Genomic DNA, 15,039 nt, shown 5'->3' on the forward strand with positions numbered 1-15,039 from the left:
CCATTGGATCATAAGCTTTCCGAAGAGGAGCCTCTTTTTGTATTTTCAGTGCTAACACAGATTCTATCATATAGAAGATGCTTCATAAATGTTTATTGATTATTGATTGATTTTTTTCCTGGCTCAATTTCTGATTTACTTTCCAATGTAAATATCATGTCTTTATGCATATCTTTTCCAATTCCCCGATCTGTTTTCAACTTCCTTTTGTGTATTGTTTTCTCCTATTTGAAAGTAAGCTTTTTGAGTATAGATACTATCATTTTGCTTATATTGAAACCCCAGTGCTTATCACAGTGCTTGATACTTTATGACATACCTTGCCTTCCTGTATGGTGACCACATCTGGCAAACCTCCCAATACCCGGGCACGATCTGAAACATACATATTTCTATTAAGTATCTGCAAGGTTACAAATGCTTATATTATAGATAAAATCAGGTTTATAGTAATTTTCAGATTTCATTTTCTTCCTCTCTTTTTGAAAATAACTTCTAAAAATCCCCTTGTTTTCAATATACATAACAGATGTAGCTGGTGGTTTGGGATTTTCATTTGTTAATACAAACATACACACACATATACATTTTCCATCTCTTACAAACATCTTTGATAACCTCACCCCAAATGAAACCCATTCTTGGATTAAGACCATTGTGTTGTATCAGAGAAGAGGCCTCCTCCAGACCTTTTGTCTGTTTTTGGCTCAGACTGTTCTGGAGCTGAATGAAATGGCATCTAGAATTTTGTATGGCAGAGAAGGTTCTTTTAAATGCCTTGCAGGGCCATCTGAGACTGATTTCTGGGTTTTACCAGGATGAGAAATAGTTGAGTCATATAGGGGAATGTATGCCAGCCAGGCCTGGAAGCTTGCAACATATTGAACTGATTTAAAAACTTCTCTAAATTGTCCATAATCCCCCAATAGATCATTAACAAGGCCCTGGTAGCTGACTCCAAATCAAGTTTCCCTTTTAGCCTCCAACTATCTTACATTTAGATATACTTCCTATTTTCTATAGATTGCTTTCTGGATCTTCTCCATGCTCCCCCTCATTTTCCCTGAATCAGGTTGTAAACATAAACAGATATTATGATTGGGTTCTGTTCAACTCTGCCTTCATTTTTGTTCTGTGATCAGATTACCAATACAGTTTCTACCCTTGAGATCTCTGGGTTTTGGAAGAAGCTCAAAATTAAGCCTAGAATAGTAGTGGGATTCAGCCTTATTTATTATAGTTTTTGGATTTATCCACTAAGAAGAGTAGGAGAGAGAAATAGGAAAAACTTAGGCAGGGACTTCTGCTATCTTATGTATCTTTGCTCCTGGGGCTAAACCCCTAACTCTCAGTGACACTCATTTAGACAGAAAACAAAGAGGGAAGAATGGGAAGATGTTCAGTGACTGAAAGGAGCTAGGAGAGATTTAGAGCCTCCAACTGGAAAAAAAAACAACACCCATAAGGAAAATGATAAAGAAAAAAAGAACTTTTATGGTTATAATCCTATAACTAGGATGGTTATATTATCTCATCCTTCATCCTTAACTCCTTTTTGTCTTCCAGAAAAGCATAGACTTGCTCAGATAGAGTATTCAGAGCTCTCACCTCTTGGTGGCCACGTGTAGGAGAACAAAAGATGAGTCTCTAGAGTCTACATGCCTTGAGATACCAGCTAGAATGTTGAGAGGTGGTAGTCAATCCCCTGGGGAGTGTAGACAACTTGGCTATTTCTTCCCAGTGACTAAAACTTGGGAAACAATTAAGGTACTAATCCTGGGATAAAGGTCAGAGCCCAAGTCTGCTAAAGGGAGGCTAGAGGGATGAGAAGGCTTAGGAGTGTTTCCCTACAATGCTAAGTCTTAGGAAGCTCAGGGCAGAGTGGACACACCAAAAGGAGGAGGAAGACCATGTCCTTTTTGGAAGAAAAAGAGTCAACTTCTGGGTAGTCCTCTGGCATTACAGACCACTAAGTTTTACAACATCCAACACAGGAGGGACAATACTCAGTGAGAGGAGGGAATCTTGGTCTGCCTGACCTCTTGGCTAGGCCTTATTGCAAGAATTGAAAGTTAGAATTACCAGCTAGATTAAGAGAGAAGATCTGATAGCTACCTGCCTTCCAAATATCTAGAGTGCCCATGAGAGTTGGAGGACTTTAGGAGAAGATTCATAAACGAAAGGCAGGTAACCCCACTGGCAGAGAAACCAGAGGCTAGCAAACCCACTATCACAGTGCCTAAATTTTAGCTGGAAGACAACAGAAGTGACAATGGTCATTTCAGAGAAGAGTGAACACCTGAAACCTCTACAGTGTCCATACCAGTCAAGAGCAGACTATATACCAGGAGATGATAGTATGTCCCAGTATAAAAAAATAAAACAATCAAGAATTACAGGTGATATTAGGCAACACTTCTTGTGGTCCATGGTGGGATTATGAGAATTTAGGTCACTATAATTTGCCTATTTACCTCTTTAACTTCTTTCTTATTTATTTTGTGGTTTGATTTATCTAGTTCTGAGAGTGCAAGATTGAGATCTCCCACTATTATAGTTTTGCTGTCTATTTCTTCTTGCAGTATGATTTTCCTAATCCTAATACAAAAGAATTTATAAGATTTCACACCTTCCCCCCTTTAAAAAAAGTAAAAATTCTCTTCCAATAAATGTCTCCAAGTTGGTTTTCTAGTAGAGACTCTTATAGCTTTCTGGGTATGATCTCAAGCCAAGAAGAGTGCAACAATTCCATAAGTAAACCTGGGCCCTTTTTTCATGCCATATATAATTTTGACACACAAGTCACAATGGAGGCATGGTAACAAGCACTTAAGACAAAGACATCTGGGCAAAATGTCCATGCAAACTTTAATTCTTTCTTCCCAATCACAACAGTGAAGTAAAAGGTTATTCTGACTCTAATTCTTTTGCAGACAAATGTGAAAATTGTTCACTTACTTTTCTCTGCAATGGCAGCTTGTCTGGATTTGGAGGAACAAAGGGAGAAAAAAAAGAATACAGTGTTAGTGTTGATTCAAGGTAGCTGGCCTGGCCTGTCTCTAATTGCTTTAGAAAATCCTTGCTCACAATGGAGCAGCTGGAAGTCTAGCTTTTTAATGTGCAAAAGACCCTTTAAAAAAAAGTGAAGATCAGCAGAAATAGTACACAGTGTTCTCATTTCCATTAGGGCACTTAAATGATACTTGCAAGGAAAAGGACTTACTTTAACCTCTGGAATTCAGCAAAAGCTTCATCGTAAGCTGCCAATAGAAGAAATACAAATGACAGGGTTTTCTCATAGAAAATTCACAACCCACAGAGTTCAATTATAATAGTTACCTTTACCCATGGTTTGTCTAAGATTGTGTCTTTGTCTGCTCTAACATTTGAGTTTTTTTTTTTTTAATTTCCACTTTAAAATAGAAAAAAAAAATTACTCCCCAGGTGGTAAATATGAAATGTTAAATTTTAAGGTTGTTTGTATAGGGAAACAGACATGTGCTAAGTGAACAGAAAAGCAGTGACTAAGCCTGTTAAAGATGGCTAGCATAAAAGTTGGGCGTGAGGCTGGTGCTGGTGCTCCCTGTTGCCCTGTTCGAGGCTGGAGAATCTCTTGAGCTCAGGCTCTGAAGGTCTTCTGATGTACATGGAAGTTCTCTCATAAGTATTGTTAACTCTCTCGACTTCCTCCCTCTCATTCTTTAAGATCTTTTGTGATATTAGAATCATTTCATTTTTAGTATACAGTGCTTATAGGGGAAAACAAGTTGCTGGAGTTGTATGAACCTGCCCATGGTTATAAATTTAAAAGATTTATAATTTATAGGGAAAAACATAAATTATAGAATAAAAGATTTAGAGCTGAAAGGGACCTCAGAAGCCCTCTAATTCAACCCCCTCATTTAATAGATGAAGAAACTGAGGCCCAAGGAAATTAAATATCTTGTTTAAAGTCATATAGATAATGACCTTTACAAATGTGTGGATGACTTTTTTCTAGAAATGGAAGTAATTAATAGCAATAATAAAAGTAAGTAAAAGTAAATAATAGGAAACACTCCATAATGAACATGGCCTACATTTTTGAAAGATTTTTTTTGATTCAGCATCAATAATTTTTAACAATTTAGTCTGGAATAATATAGATTTTAGAATTATATAGACACAAATAATAATTATTGGAATAATTAGATACAAACAAGACAATTTTGAAGACAGCTGGGTGGCATAGTAGATAGAGTACCAGGGTTTGGAGTCAGGAAGACCTGAGTTCAAGTCTAGCCTCACAAACCTACTTAGCTGTGTAACCCAGGGCATTTAACCTGTCTGCCTCTATTTCCTTAACTCCAAAATGGGAGTAACAATGATGATACCTACTTCCTAAGTTTGTTGTGAGGATTAAAAGAGATAATAATTATAAAGCACTTAGCACAGTGCTTGGCATATAGTAACTACTATATAAATGTTGGCTATTGTTATTTTTATTGTTAGGCAAAACACCTTCACTTAGATATTAGGTCTAATCTAAAATACTCATTGAATGACCCTAGCCAAGTACCTCACCTGCTAAATGAGGGGGTTAGGTTCAATGATCTCTGAGATCCCTTCCAGGTCTAAATTTATGATTCTACAAAATGGAGAAGAATTTAGCATTTTAATTTCTAACTCTGGTAGACAGGAATGACTCATGATAGAAAGGAGTTTGGAGAAATAATAACAACAATGATGATGATAATGGAAGATGATATTTATCACAACCAGCAAGTAAGGTCAACAAGAGTATTTTATGTTTTGCTTTAATGTTTACAAAGTACTTTTTCTCATAACCAATCCTGTGTGGTAGGAAAAGAAAGAATTATTGCCTCCATTTTGCAAATGAGGAAATTGAGGTCTAGAGAAGTTAAATGACTTGCTTTGAAAAATACAATTGATCAGCCCCAGAGATGAGTCTTGAGTCCAGGATTTCTCAAGCCTAGTGCTTCCCTACTTTCCCCAGTGTATTCCTTACCTTGTCCAGAAAGATCCATTTTCCTTTCATGTGTAGTTTTGCCATCAAAGAGCTCCATTACATATTTCCCTTTGTCATTTGGAGTAGGCTCATTGATTTGCAACCAAATCTGCTCCCCAGTGACACCGCTCTTAACTCTGTCAGTATACTTAATAGCTGTTCCGCTTTGGGAAAGAAAGGAAACATCATTAATGCTTTCTTTGAGTTAGGAATTCTTGTTCCCTTGGACTCTTCTAACTAACATAAAAGTACAAAAGATTTTCTGAGGGCTGTTGGCCTTGATGCAATTTCTCCTATATTTCAGTGAATATTTTTGGCTGCTGAAACAAGGCTTAGGATAACAAGTGATCATGAGGCAGGGAAAGATAGTAAGATATGAGACTGTATTTTGGCATATGTCGCCTTCCGTGGAATATCTGGTATAGTTTTTAAGTTCAGAAAGAAAAGCAATTATTTGACTCAGATCTACTATGTACTAACTTTAAGCTGTAATATATGTTGTGATATTTATTATCATTATTTTTGTTATTTAGCCATTTTCAATTGTGTCCAATTCTTTCTTACCGCATTTGGAGTTTTCCTTATAAAGATACGAGAGTGGCTTGCCATTTCCTTCTCCCACTCATTTTACAGATAAGGAAACTGAGGAAAACTGGGTCATATAACTAGTAAGTGTCTGAGACTGGATTTGAATAGAGGAAGATGAATCTTCCTGACTCCAGATTTGATACTGTCCATTGCACCATCTAGCTGTCTCTCAATCATTATTTTTAGTTGGGCTTATATGCAGTTAGAAGGAATCATTAAAGCTAAAAGAAATCCATTTGTAAATGGTATTGCCAAATAATTTAAGACATAAGACAGAGGGGGAAGCAGGATACGTGGGAATAAGGACAAGAATCAGAATTGTCTCAGGAATTAAAAGAGAAGATTCTTCTGTACTAGGGCACAATGTGCTTAACACAACAATCAATTCCAAGGCAAGGCCAATATGAACAGCTGCTGGTTTTTAATTTAAAATAATGAGAAAATAGCAAGAATCATCATCCCTCATCTGGCATCTTCAAGCAATAGCAAAGACTAGGTGACCACTGGCTCAATATGTTGTTTAAATATGAGCTGAATTGAATGTCCTTTTCTGGGTAACTTGGAGAGTTTGTGACTCATCTCCTTTCTCAAATAACATTCACATGCTCCAGCTTTCCTGGTCAAGAGGTAACTACTGTAGAGAAACCATAAAGCTGGCAATTCCATAGTACAACCCTTTGACTTAACTTTGCTTCTCACCATTTCCTTCATATCCATTGCTTAGAATGTTCTAGATGTTATAGATAAGTTTCCTAAAAACTTAGTGACCTAATTTTATCCATCTTAACTTACAATAACTTCCAAAAATTTAGCCTGAGAGAAAAAAATGAGAACAAAAGGAAGAAATGGAGAACTCTGTGCTGGAATCCTGTTTTCTTTCCCATTTGTTGTTGTTGTTCGGTTGTTTCAGTCATATCCAACTTTTTGGGAAACTTTTGGGATTTTCTCAATAAACAATGTCAAAATATAGCACAATGAATTACTTAAACATTTGATTCAAATGATTTAAGTCCAGCTATGAAATATTCTCTGGTGAACATAGAGAATCACTAAAAGATAATACCCCATCTTCATTAAGAAGACCTAAGAAGGAGACCATGGTAATGAAAAAGAGTCCTGGAGGATGGGAGGGATCCTATAGGGCTGTAATGTGGGGGCCAGGATATGCTTGTATCTCCAAGAGAAAAAACCTTCAGTAGTGGATCCCCATCAGACATCTTCAAGTTGTCCATAGAACTGAAGAGGAAAAGAAGGAAGAAGAGGTCCAACAGGAGGAGAAGACGTGCCCCCAAGACCACTAGATAGGTGCTTTCTGCATAATATGGCATTGTGTTACAATCAGGACTGGCAACAGAGGCCAAAAGGCGGGCTGGACCCACCATGGCCTAGGGTTGTCTCATGGGGGTGAGCATCATGTGATCCATGCTGGGCCTGCAGGAGACATCCTGTCATCGCGACACCCTCATCTGCGGGAGGCTTGCAGTGGGGTGTCTATATAAAGGATTATCAGGTTGTCCCCTTGGAAAGCACAAGCCTCCATGGGACACATTCTGGTCACTCCAGAATTGGACCGGCAGTTTGGCGCATGGAAACACACCTTGGGCCCTGGTTCTTGGACAAGTGGCACGAGAGCTGGATACCAGTTGTGTGTCTGGGAGGGAAATATGCATTCATGTGGGGAGACTCTGTAACTGTTACCAAAGAAACATTAGATTTTTATAACATTACTTCTTGGAATTGTACACTGACATTGAAAATCAGACTGTATTTGTGATCACTAGAGCTCATGTATCAATGCTTCCTGTCAAAAGTGATTAACAGATCCTAATCCCATTAGAAAAAAGAGAAGTATCATTGGAAATAGGAGCACAAGTAGAGTTATTGAAACTCCAGGCTCGATTACAATGGGAATCCAAATAAAACTGCTGAAAAAAGCATGCATTGGTTGGATAATACCTTTTCATGGTGGTTTAAATTAGAATCAGGGGTTGCCCTGTGTGTTGCTATGTTGTTACTGATTTGTCCTTGCCCTATAATATTAGGGTGCTTTTATAGATCGTTCTCCTTTCAGAGGGTGCAGCTCAAGAAAGGACTTTTAATCTAAAAAATAAAAAGGGGGAATTGCTGAGTTATGGGACCCTGCTGAGAGGGAGTACTGAGGCCTCCACCCTTGATGCATGATAAGTTTTCTGCCATGTTGCAGAAACGCCCTTGTTGAGCAAGGAGCAATGATGTGTGATCATGGGAACGGGTGAGCTGGAGGGTCACAGCCAGTGGCTCTGTGAACAAGGATGCCTGAATAGGGCCTTGCGCCTGAGTGAGCTGCTGAATTGCTGGACTGGCTCTCCTCCCATTGGCAGATACCATGCATACGCAAAGCCCACGGGCTGCTTCTCTGAATGGTGATTGGAGATTGTCTACTGTTCACACACTGATCATGCTTACAAAAATGTATAACAACATGGCCGACCAGCATAATAAACTGGAGCTCTTTTCACACTCTGAGTCTCCCACCTCATTCATCTCCCCTCAGAGATCAAATGGCTCATATGCCATGAGCTCTTAAAAGCCAGCTGGGTGCAACAGCCATTTCTTTCTCTAGCTCATTTTACAGATGAGGAAACTGAAACAAACAGGGTTAAGTGTCTTGACCTGGGTCACACAACCAGTAAGTATCTGAGGCTGGATTTGAACTCAGGTTCTCCTGACTCCAGGCCTGACATTTGTCATTTTGCTGCCCTTCTTCCATATTAGGTCCCTGGAAATGTTAACCGAATTAACAATTGGAGGGGAGGGGAAAAACTGGAACAAACATTAGTGCTATAATTTATTAGCATTAATTAACTGAAATTGCTAATCAATAATAATGGGGGAAAGGTTTTAAAATACAAAGTTAAGATTTTATTTAAAAAAATAATTATAATAATAGTCATCACTAGAAGGCTAGGTTAGAGGCAGAAGAAATTTCTTCAATCAGTCCAAACATGTCCCCCATACCTTAAAAGTCTTCCTGATATGTGAGCTACAGAGTCTATAACATTCATTAGTTTAGTAATTTAGCTATGGGACATTAATAGCTTATAGTTTCCTTGAAGAATAAGTCCATCAGTTCATATCTTGAGAAGTCTGGGGCTCACTGAGATATATTGATTGTGATAATGTGAAATTCCTATTCCTTCATCCTTCAATAATTTTTTTTCAATTTTTAAAGTTCAGTCATAATCAGAGGATATGTGACCAATTCATCCTCAACTATTACTTGAGATCTACTCTATTCTACCCCCTAAGGAAAAGTCTTACTAAAAATAAATAGCCTGCCACAAATTCATTGCTTCTGACTTCTAATCTTATATTTCCTAATCTGAGGGTTGTGAATGTTGAAAGAAATCTCTATTTCCAAGAAGAATGTTAGAATTTTTGCTTTTCTTTAGTAAAGAGAAGAAAGTTCCCTCTAGGCCAATAGGTTCCCATTTACTTACTTGTGGGACCAGCTCACTTTCAGATCATCCAGGTAATAATTAACAAAGGAGTACAATCTAATACCCTCTGCTGTGCTCTGGATTTTCAATTCTGTAGCAGACAAAGCTGAAAGGAGATAGATAACAGGTTATTTCTTGCACATTTAAATTTCTCCACAAAACAGAACAGTGAGTGACTCATAAAGCTTTTTTAAAAAAACGAAAGCTTACCAATTGTCTTGCAGACTTCAGTCATTAGGTCTTTAAAAGCTGTGAAAATAGATGTAGAAAAAAAGTTCAACAGAAAAAGAATCTGAAGTTTGTATTAAACATAAAAACTTAGCTTCAAATTTCTCTGCTTGTCTGAGAGGAGGTATTCCTATTCTGTAGATGAGGAAACTAAGGGGTGGAGAGGTTAACTGATCTCCATCATAAGTTGCCCTTGGACAGAGATTGCTCTTGATTGCAGGTCCAGAGCTGCCATATCACAATATTTTATAAGTGAGTAATATTTACCTGGATATTCTCATCACCAAGAACCTCACAGAAGCAAGGTTTCTTTTGGGTGGGGCTTCTTACCTAGGTAATAACTATATACCTTAGAATTTCATATTTAACCATTACAATCACTTTGTTTGTATTCATTTAATAATGGATTGGGTTGTGTGTGTGTGTGTGTGTGTGTGTGTGTGTGTGTGTGTGTGCTTGGTATAATGCATAGAATGCTGGACATGGAGTTAATAATATCTAGGTTTAAATCCTACTTCTTTGAGCACCAGTTAGTTCCCACAATGGTAAAATAGAGATAATCTTACTTATACCTAACTTACAAAGTGTTGGAAGGATCCAATGAGAGTCTTTAGGCATGATTCTTTGAAAATTTTGTGGTGCTACATAAATGTCAGTTCCTATGGTTGAGTTTTTGTACTGGAAAAAATTTTTTAAGAGGTAAAAATAATCATTGGAATTAATCTATTAAACTTTTCTTTCATGTTTGAGAAAACATATACTTCAATCAGTATGGATTTCTTTGATTTCTAATTGATTTGATTTCAAATAAAACAATAACTCATCTACTAGAACTTTAATTCAAAGCAAATCAATGAATGGAGAGCTATGTAATTTCAAATATCATTCTGGTAACCTAAATATAGATGATACCATTGAACTAAAGCATGTACTCGGCAGGGAAGACTTACCTCCATCCACAAGTTTTAGTAGGCTCTTGTCCTTTCCTCTGTCATCTTTCAATATCACTTCATAAAAACCAGCATCTTTCTTGGAAAACTAGAGGAAAGAAAAAATACACATTATCTCAATGAATAATAGTGGTTGGGTTGAGAGAAGCTTTAAAAAGAAAAGTTGGATTTGAATTTTTAAGGTCCTATTACTTAATATAAATCTGGCATAAACGTAAGTTAAAAAAGAAATGGGATAGGAGGACTATTTTACAGAAGAATTTTCCATTATAATTTACCTAATCAACAATCTTGGTTTGTCATCTTTATGATACTTCAAATGATTCCAACAGTGAAGTCAGAGGCCTTTAACTTGTACTTTTTCATTTATTAAAACTAAGTTTCAAAACATTCAGAAGCATTACTTTTTAAGCAGAAAATAGGTTGAAAAATATCTTTATAGGTTGATTTATAGTATAAGGAGAAATGAGCTGCCTTCAAGTTCAAATGAGAAAATCATAGAACTAATTGTCTTACCATGCTTTTTACCTCAATTTTTCTCATATATGCATAGAGTTAAAAAAAAAAGCCATTTCTCCTATACTAGCTGCTCTTCCTTCTTTTCCCTGTCGTTATCCCAATTCAGCTCTACACTTTCTTGTTCTCCTTTCTTGAATCCCAACCCCTCTTATCAGTTTTGGCAATTCTATTCTTCCAAGTCTCAGTCTTAGCTCATTCCCACCATTCCCCAGTTTCATTCCTACATATATGTTTCTGAAAGAAGGTAGAAAAAAATCATACAACTGTTCTGACTGGGTCCACTACATATTAATATTACCAACGTCAACTAGGCCCTAAATGATGCTAAATAATTCTTCTACACTTGCCTTATTATTATCTTATAAGTTGATATACTAGAAGTTCCTTTTCATTACTCCTTAAAACTCTCCTGGCTTCTCTTCCCTTCATTCTCTCAGTGGAGAATCTTGCCTCATATTTTACAGAACAATTGAGCCCATTTGCCACGAGCTCTTTCTTCTACCCTCTTTATCTTCTATCACTCAGAGGTCTTCTGCTCCTACCAGTATTTCCTCCTTTACCCCTGTCTCACATGATGAGATAACGTTCCTCCTTTCAAAGATAGTTTCCCTCAAGCAATCCTATTTCTTACCATCTATTCCAACATATTGCTATCTCTGTCATTCCTGCTTTATCACTTATTTCCAGTCTCTCCCTGTCTACTGACTGATTCCTTATTGTCTACAAATATATTATGTCTACAAACCTTGAAAAACCTTTCATTTGATCTTTCAGTCCCCACCATTATTCTACATCTACATTCTACATTCTACAGAAACCTTTCAGTTTCTGACCTTATCATTGTATCTAAATTGCTCTTTCCTACATCACCACTGATCTATAGTTGACAAACTGAAGGCCTTTTTTTACTCCTCATTTTCCTCAACTTCTCTTCAGATTTTGACACTGCGGATCATTTTCTCCTCCTTTATATTTTATTCCTCTAGGTTTTTAGAACACTCTTTCCTAGTTCTCCTCCCACCTCTCTGAGTGCTCCTTCTCAATCTTCTTAAGATATAAGGTTATATATATATATATGTATATATACATACATATATATATGTGTATATATATATATATATATATATATATATATGATATAGGGTTCCTTCCTGGATTCTCTTTTCTTCCCCCTTTATATAACTTCACTTGGTGATTTCATCAGCTTCCATGGATTTCATTTAGATCTCTATGCTGATGATTCTCAAATGTACCTTTCCTGGGCCAATCTCTCTGCTAATTTCCAATCACCTGCCTTTCAGATATGTCAAACTGTATGTCTAGTACACATCTTAAACACATCATGTCTAAAACAGAACTCATTATTTTCCCCCAAGCCGTTTCTCATTATTATTTTCCCTATTATTATAGAGGGAACAGTCCAGTCTCTCAGTCCCTCAGGCTCACAATCTAGGAATCATCCTGCATTCCTTATTATCTTTTACTCTTTTGCATCATTTCTTGAATATGTTCCTTCTCTTCTTCGACACTGCCATCAGTCTAGTTCAAGCCCTCATCACTTCACAAATGATTATTGCAATGGAATAATTACTTGCTGGTGTTTCTTCTTATAAGTCTCTCCTTACTCCAATCCATCCTCCATTCAGACATTAAAGTGATTTTCTAGAGTATAGATCCAACTATGTCCTCCTTTTATATCATGGATATAAAGATAAAACCAACAATAATCCTTGCCCTCACAGGACTTACACTCTACCTAAGGAAAACATGTACACTGGTAAGATGAGTAAATACAAAGTAATTTCATAGAGGTAGAGAGATCACTGACAACTTAGTATCAGGAAAGGCTTTACAAAGGAGACAGAATTTAAGCTAAGTGTTGAATGAAAGTAACAAGTCTAATCCTTCTTCTATATGATAACTCTTTAAGTTCTTCATATCGCCCATCTTCTCTTAGGTGCTCTAAATATCGCCAGTTGCTTCTACCATTCTTCATATTAGATGACCTTGAAATCCTTTGACATCCTGGTTAACCTCTGCTGAGTATTTTCCAGTTTATCCATGTCTTTTAGATTGCAAGATCCTTGAGCCTGGTCCATAACAAGCACGTGATATTTACTGGTTGGTAGATCAATTGTTAAAATGCAGTATTCAGAACTAAACACAATAGTCCAGATGTAGGACTGGCACCAGACAGAGTGCAGTGGGACTATGACTTCCTTCATCCAATAACCAATGCCTCTCTTAATTGAGCCTAAGATCATATTATTTTGCTGCTGTATCACATGGCTGACTCATACTGAATTTGTATTTCCCTCAAACACTAATTCTTTATCAGAGTATCAGAGGTATGTCTCCCCTACTTACCTTTGTGATGGAGAAGAAAGTCTATTCTGAGGGAACTAGTATTTCCTTAAAAACTATATTTAACAGACTAAGTTGTATATTTGTAAGAATTACCTACCTCTGTTATAAGCAGAGTACATATACCATCCTTAAAGTCATGCTTTTCATCCACAGTTATCTCCCTCTCATCTTTGTACCATACAATATGTGTTTCCTTCTTAATATTGGCCACCTAGCAAAAATGACAAAAGATAAGAACGGTCAGTGTTGGAGGGATTATGGAAAGACAGTAACACTAATGCATTGTTGGTGGAACTGCAAATTAATATGCTCATTCTGGAAAACAATTTGGGATTATACAAATAAAATGTCTAATGCATCTATACTCTTTTACCCAGAGATTTCATTGCTAGGTATACACTCCCAAGGATATCACTAACTAAAAGAAAAGCTTCATAGTAAAAAAAAAAAAGACATATATCTATAGTAGAAGTCTTTGTGTTAACAAAGAACTGGAAACAAAGTAGATACTCATCAACTAACTAACCAAATTGAGGAACAATGAATGTAATGAAATATTGCTTTGCAGTAAGAATCGACTAACATGAAGAAATCAGAGACACATGGAAATATTACATGTACAAAATAAAGTAAAGTAGAGCCAGGAAAACATATTTACAATGATTTCATCAAAGGAGATAAATAAAATAACAATAATAAGATGAATGTTATAAAAGAACTTGGACCCAAAGAGGAGGTATAAGAAGATACTTCTTATTCCTTTACAGAAGTTTGTGTGGAGTGGTCATGAAATACTCTTTACTTGAGCTGGATAGACCAGGACTTTGTCATTAACAATATTGACCCACTTTTATGAATGTTGGCAACTTTGTCTGCTAACTTCCCACTTTACCCAAGACTTTCTAGGAGTGCTTCTCACAGAAATATGATTTAGCTTTTATAAGAAGCTATCTTACTTTCTTAGACTCATCAGATAATGGGCTTGCTTAACATTTCTATGTTATAGATTTCTATATAAATTTTATAATAGTTTCTTTTTGTATGTTCAAATACGTGTATATGTTATCTATAATATATGTTTGTTGATACCTTATCTTTATACTATGGTCTTTTATGTTATATATGATAATCGCCATCACCATACCCCTTTGCAAGTTGAATTCTCTCATTTTTTGACCGATTTCAATTATGTCTGAAGATATCTTAACTTTTGTAAAGTAAGCTCTGCCAGCAAGCCAACTTATTACACTAGCTCTATATAATGCAATAGAATGGCCCAGTGATCACTGCAGTTTTACTTATTCTTATCACCATAATCTAGCAGTCTCTACCCACTGTGGTGACTTAATAGTTCAATTCTTCTGTTTTGCCCTTACTAGAACATTTTAGCTAGGTGAGAGGTTTGGAAAGAGATTCATGAGAATGAGATCAACTCAAAAGGAGCATGATGGTAAGCTTCCATTTTCTAATTTTGTACTATAAACTACAAGATTGATGGCTCCAGAAACTAACACTAAATGGGAAATATTTCCTCTGGACAAAATTGAGTGCCATGATTATAATGATGATGACACATACAAATCCATTCATTCACTGACCTTTTTGTCTTTTAGAAACATTAAATTGATGATTCTGACAGGGGTCACACACGTGAATTCCCTGATGTATTTATACACTCATATCTTCAAATAGTAACTACTTCAGAGAAAGTAAGGCTGGTGACTTTGCACAGCCCTCTCTCCCTCAAACCCATTTTACTTGCTGTCATGACATCCCCTTCCTGATGTCAAGGTCCTCTTCAAGAATGAAGGGCAAACAACGATAACAACAACCTCAACTTGCAACTAACCTTCAATAAATTCATACTAGTGCCTATGACATTATTTCTGTTTTCATTCCT

The 15,039-nt window shown here is 36.6% G+C and overlaps 1 protein-coding gene across 2 annotated transcripts in view; it reads right to left on the bottom strand.

Moving 5' to 3' along the window:
* MYOM1 (myomesin 1) overlaps positions 1-15,039 on the bottom strand; it is a 153,800-nt gene that overhangs the window by 2,807 nt on the left and 135,954 nt on the right. For both annotated transcript variants that reach the window (XM_031946590.1, XM_031946591.1), the window contains 8 exons: positions 13,237-13,350; positions 10,254-10,341; positions 9,286-9,324; positions 9,076-9,181; positions 5,009-5,172; positions 3,224-3,260; positions 2,959-2,981; positions 320-375 (listed from right to left, as the gene is read on the bottom strand). In XM_031946590.1, coding sequence (XP_031802450.1) covers positions 320-375; positions 2,959-2,981; positions 3,224-3,260; positions 5,009-5,172; positions 9,076-9,181; positions 9,286-9,324; positions 10,254-10,341; positions 13,237-13,350 — 627 coding nt within the window. The remainder of the gene's footprint in view (positions 1-319; positions 376-2,958; positions 2,982-3,223; positions 3,261-5,008; positions 5,173-9,075; positions 9,182-9,285; positions 9,325-10,253; positions 10,342-13,236; positions 13,351-15,039) is intronic.

Source organism: Sarcophilus harrisii, chromosome 1 (genome assembly GCF_902635505.1).
Source record: "Sarcophilus harrisii chromosome 1, mSarHar1.11, whole genome shotgun sequence".
NCBI lineage: Eukaryota > Metazoa > Chordata > Mammalia > Dasyuromorphia > Dasyuridae > Sarcophilus > Sarcophilus harrisii.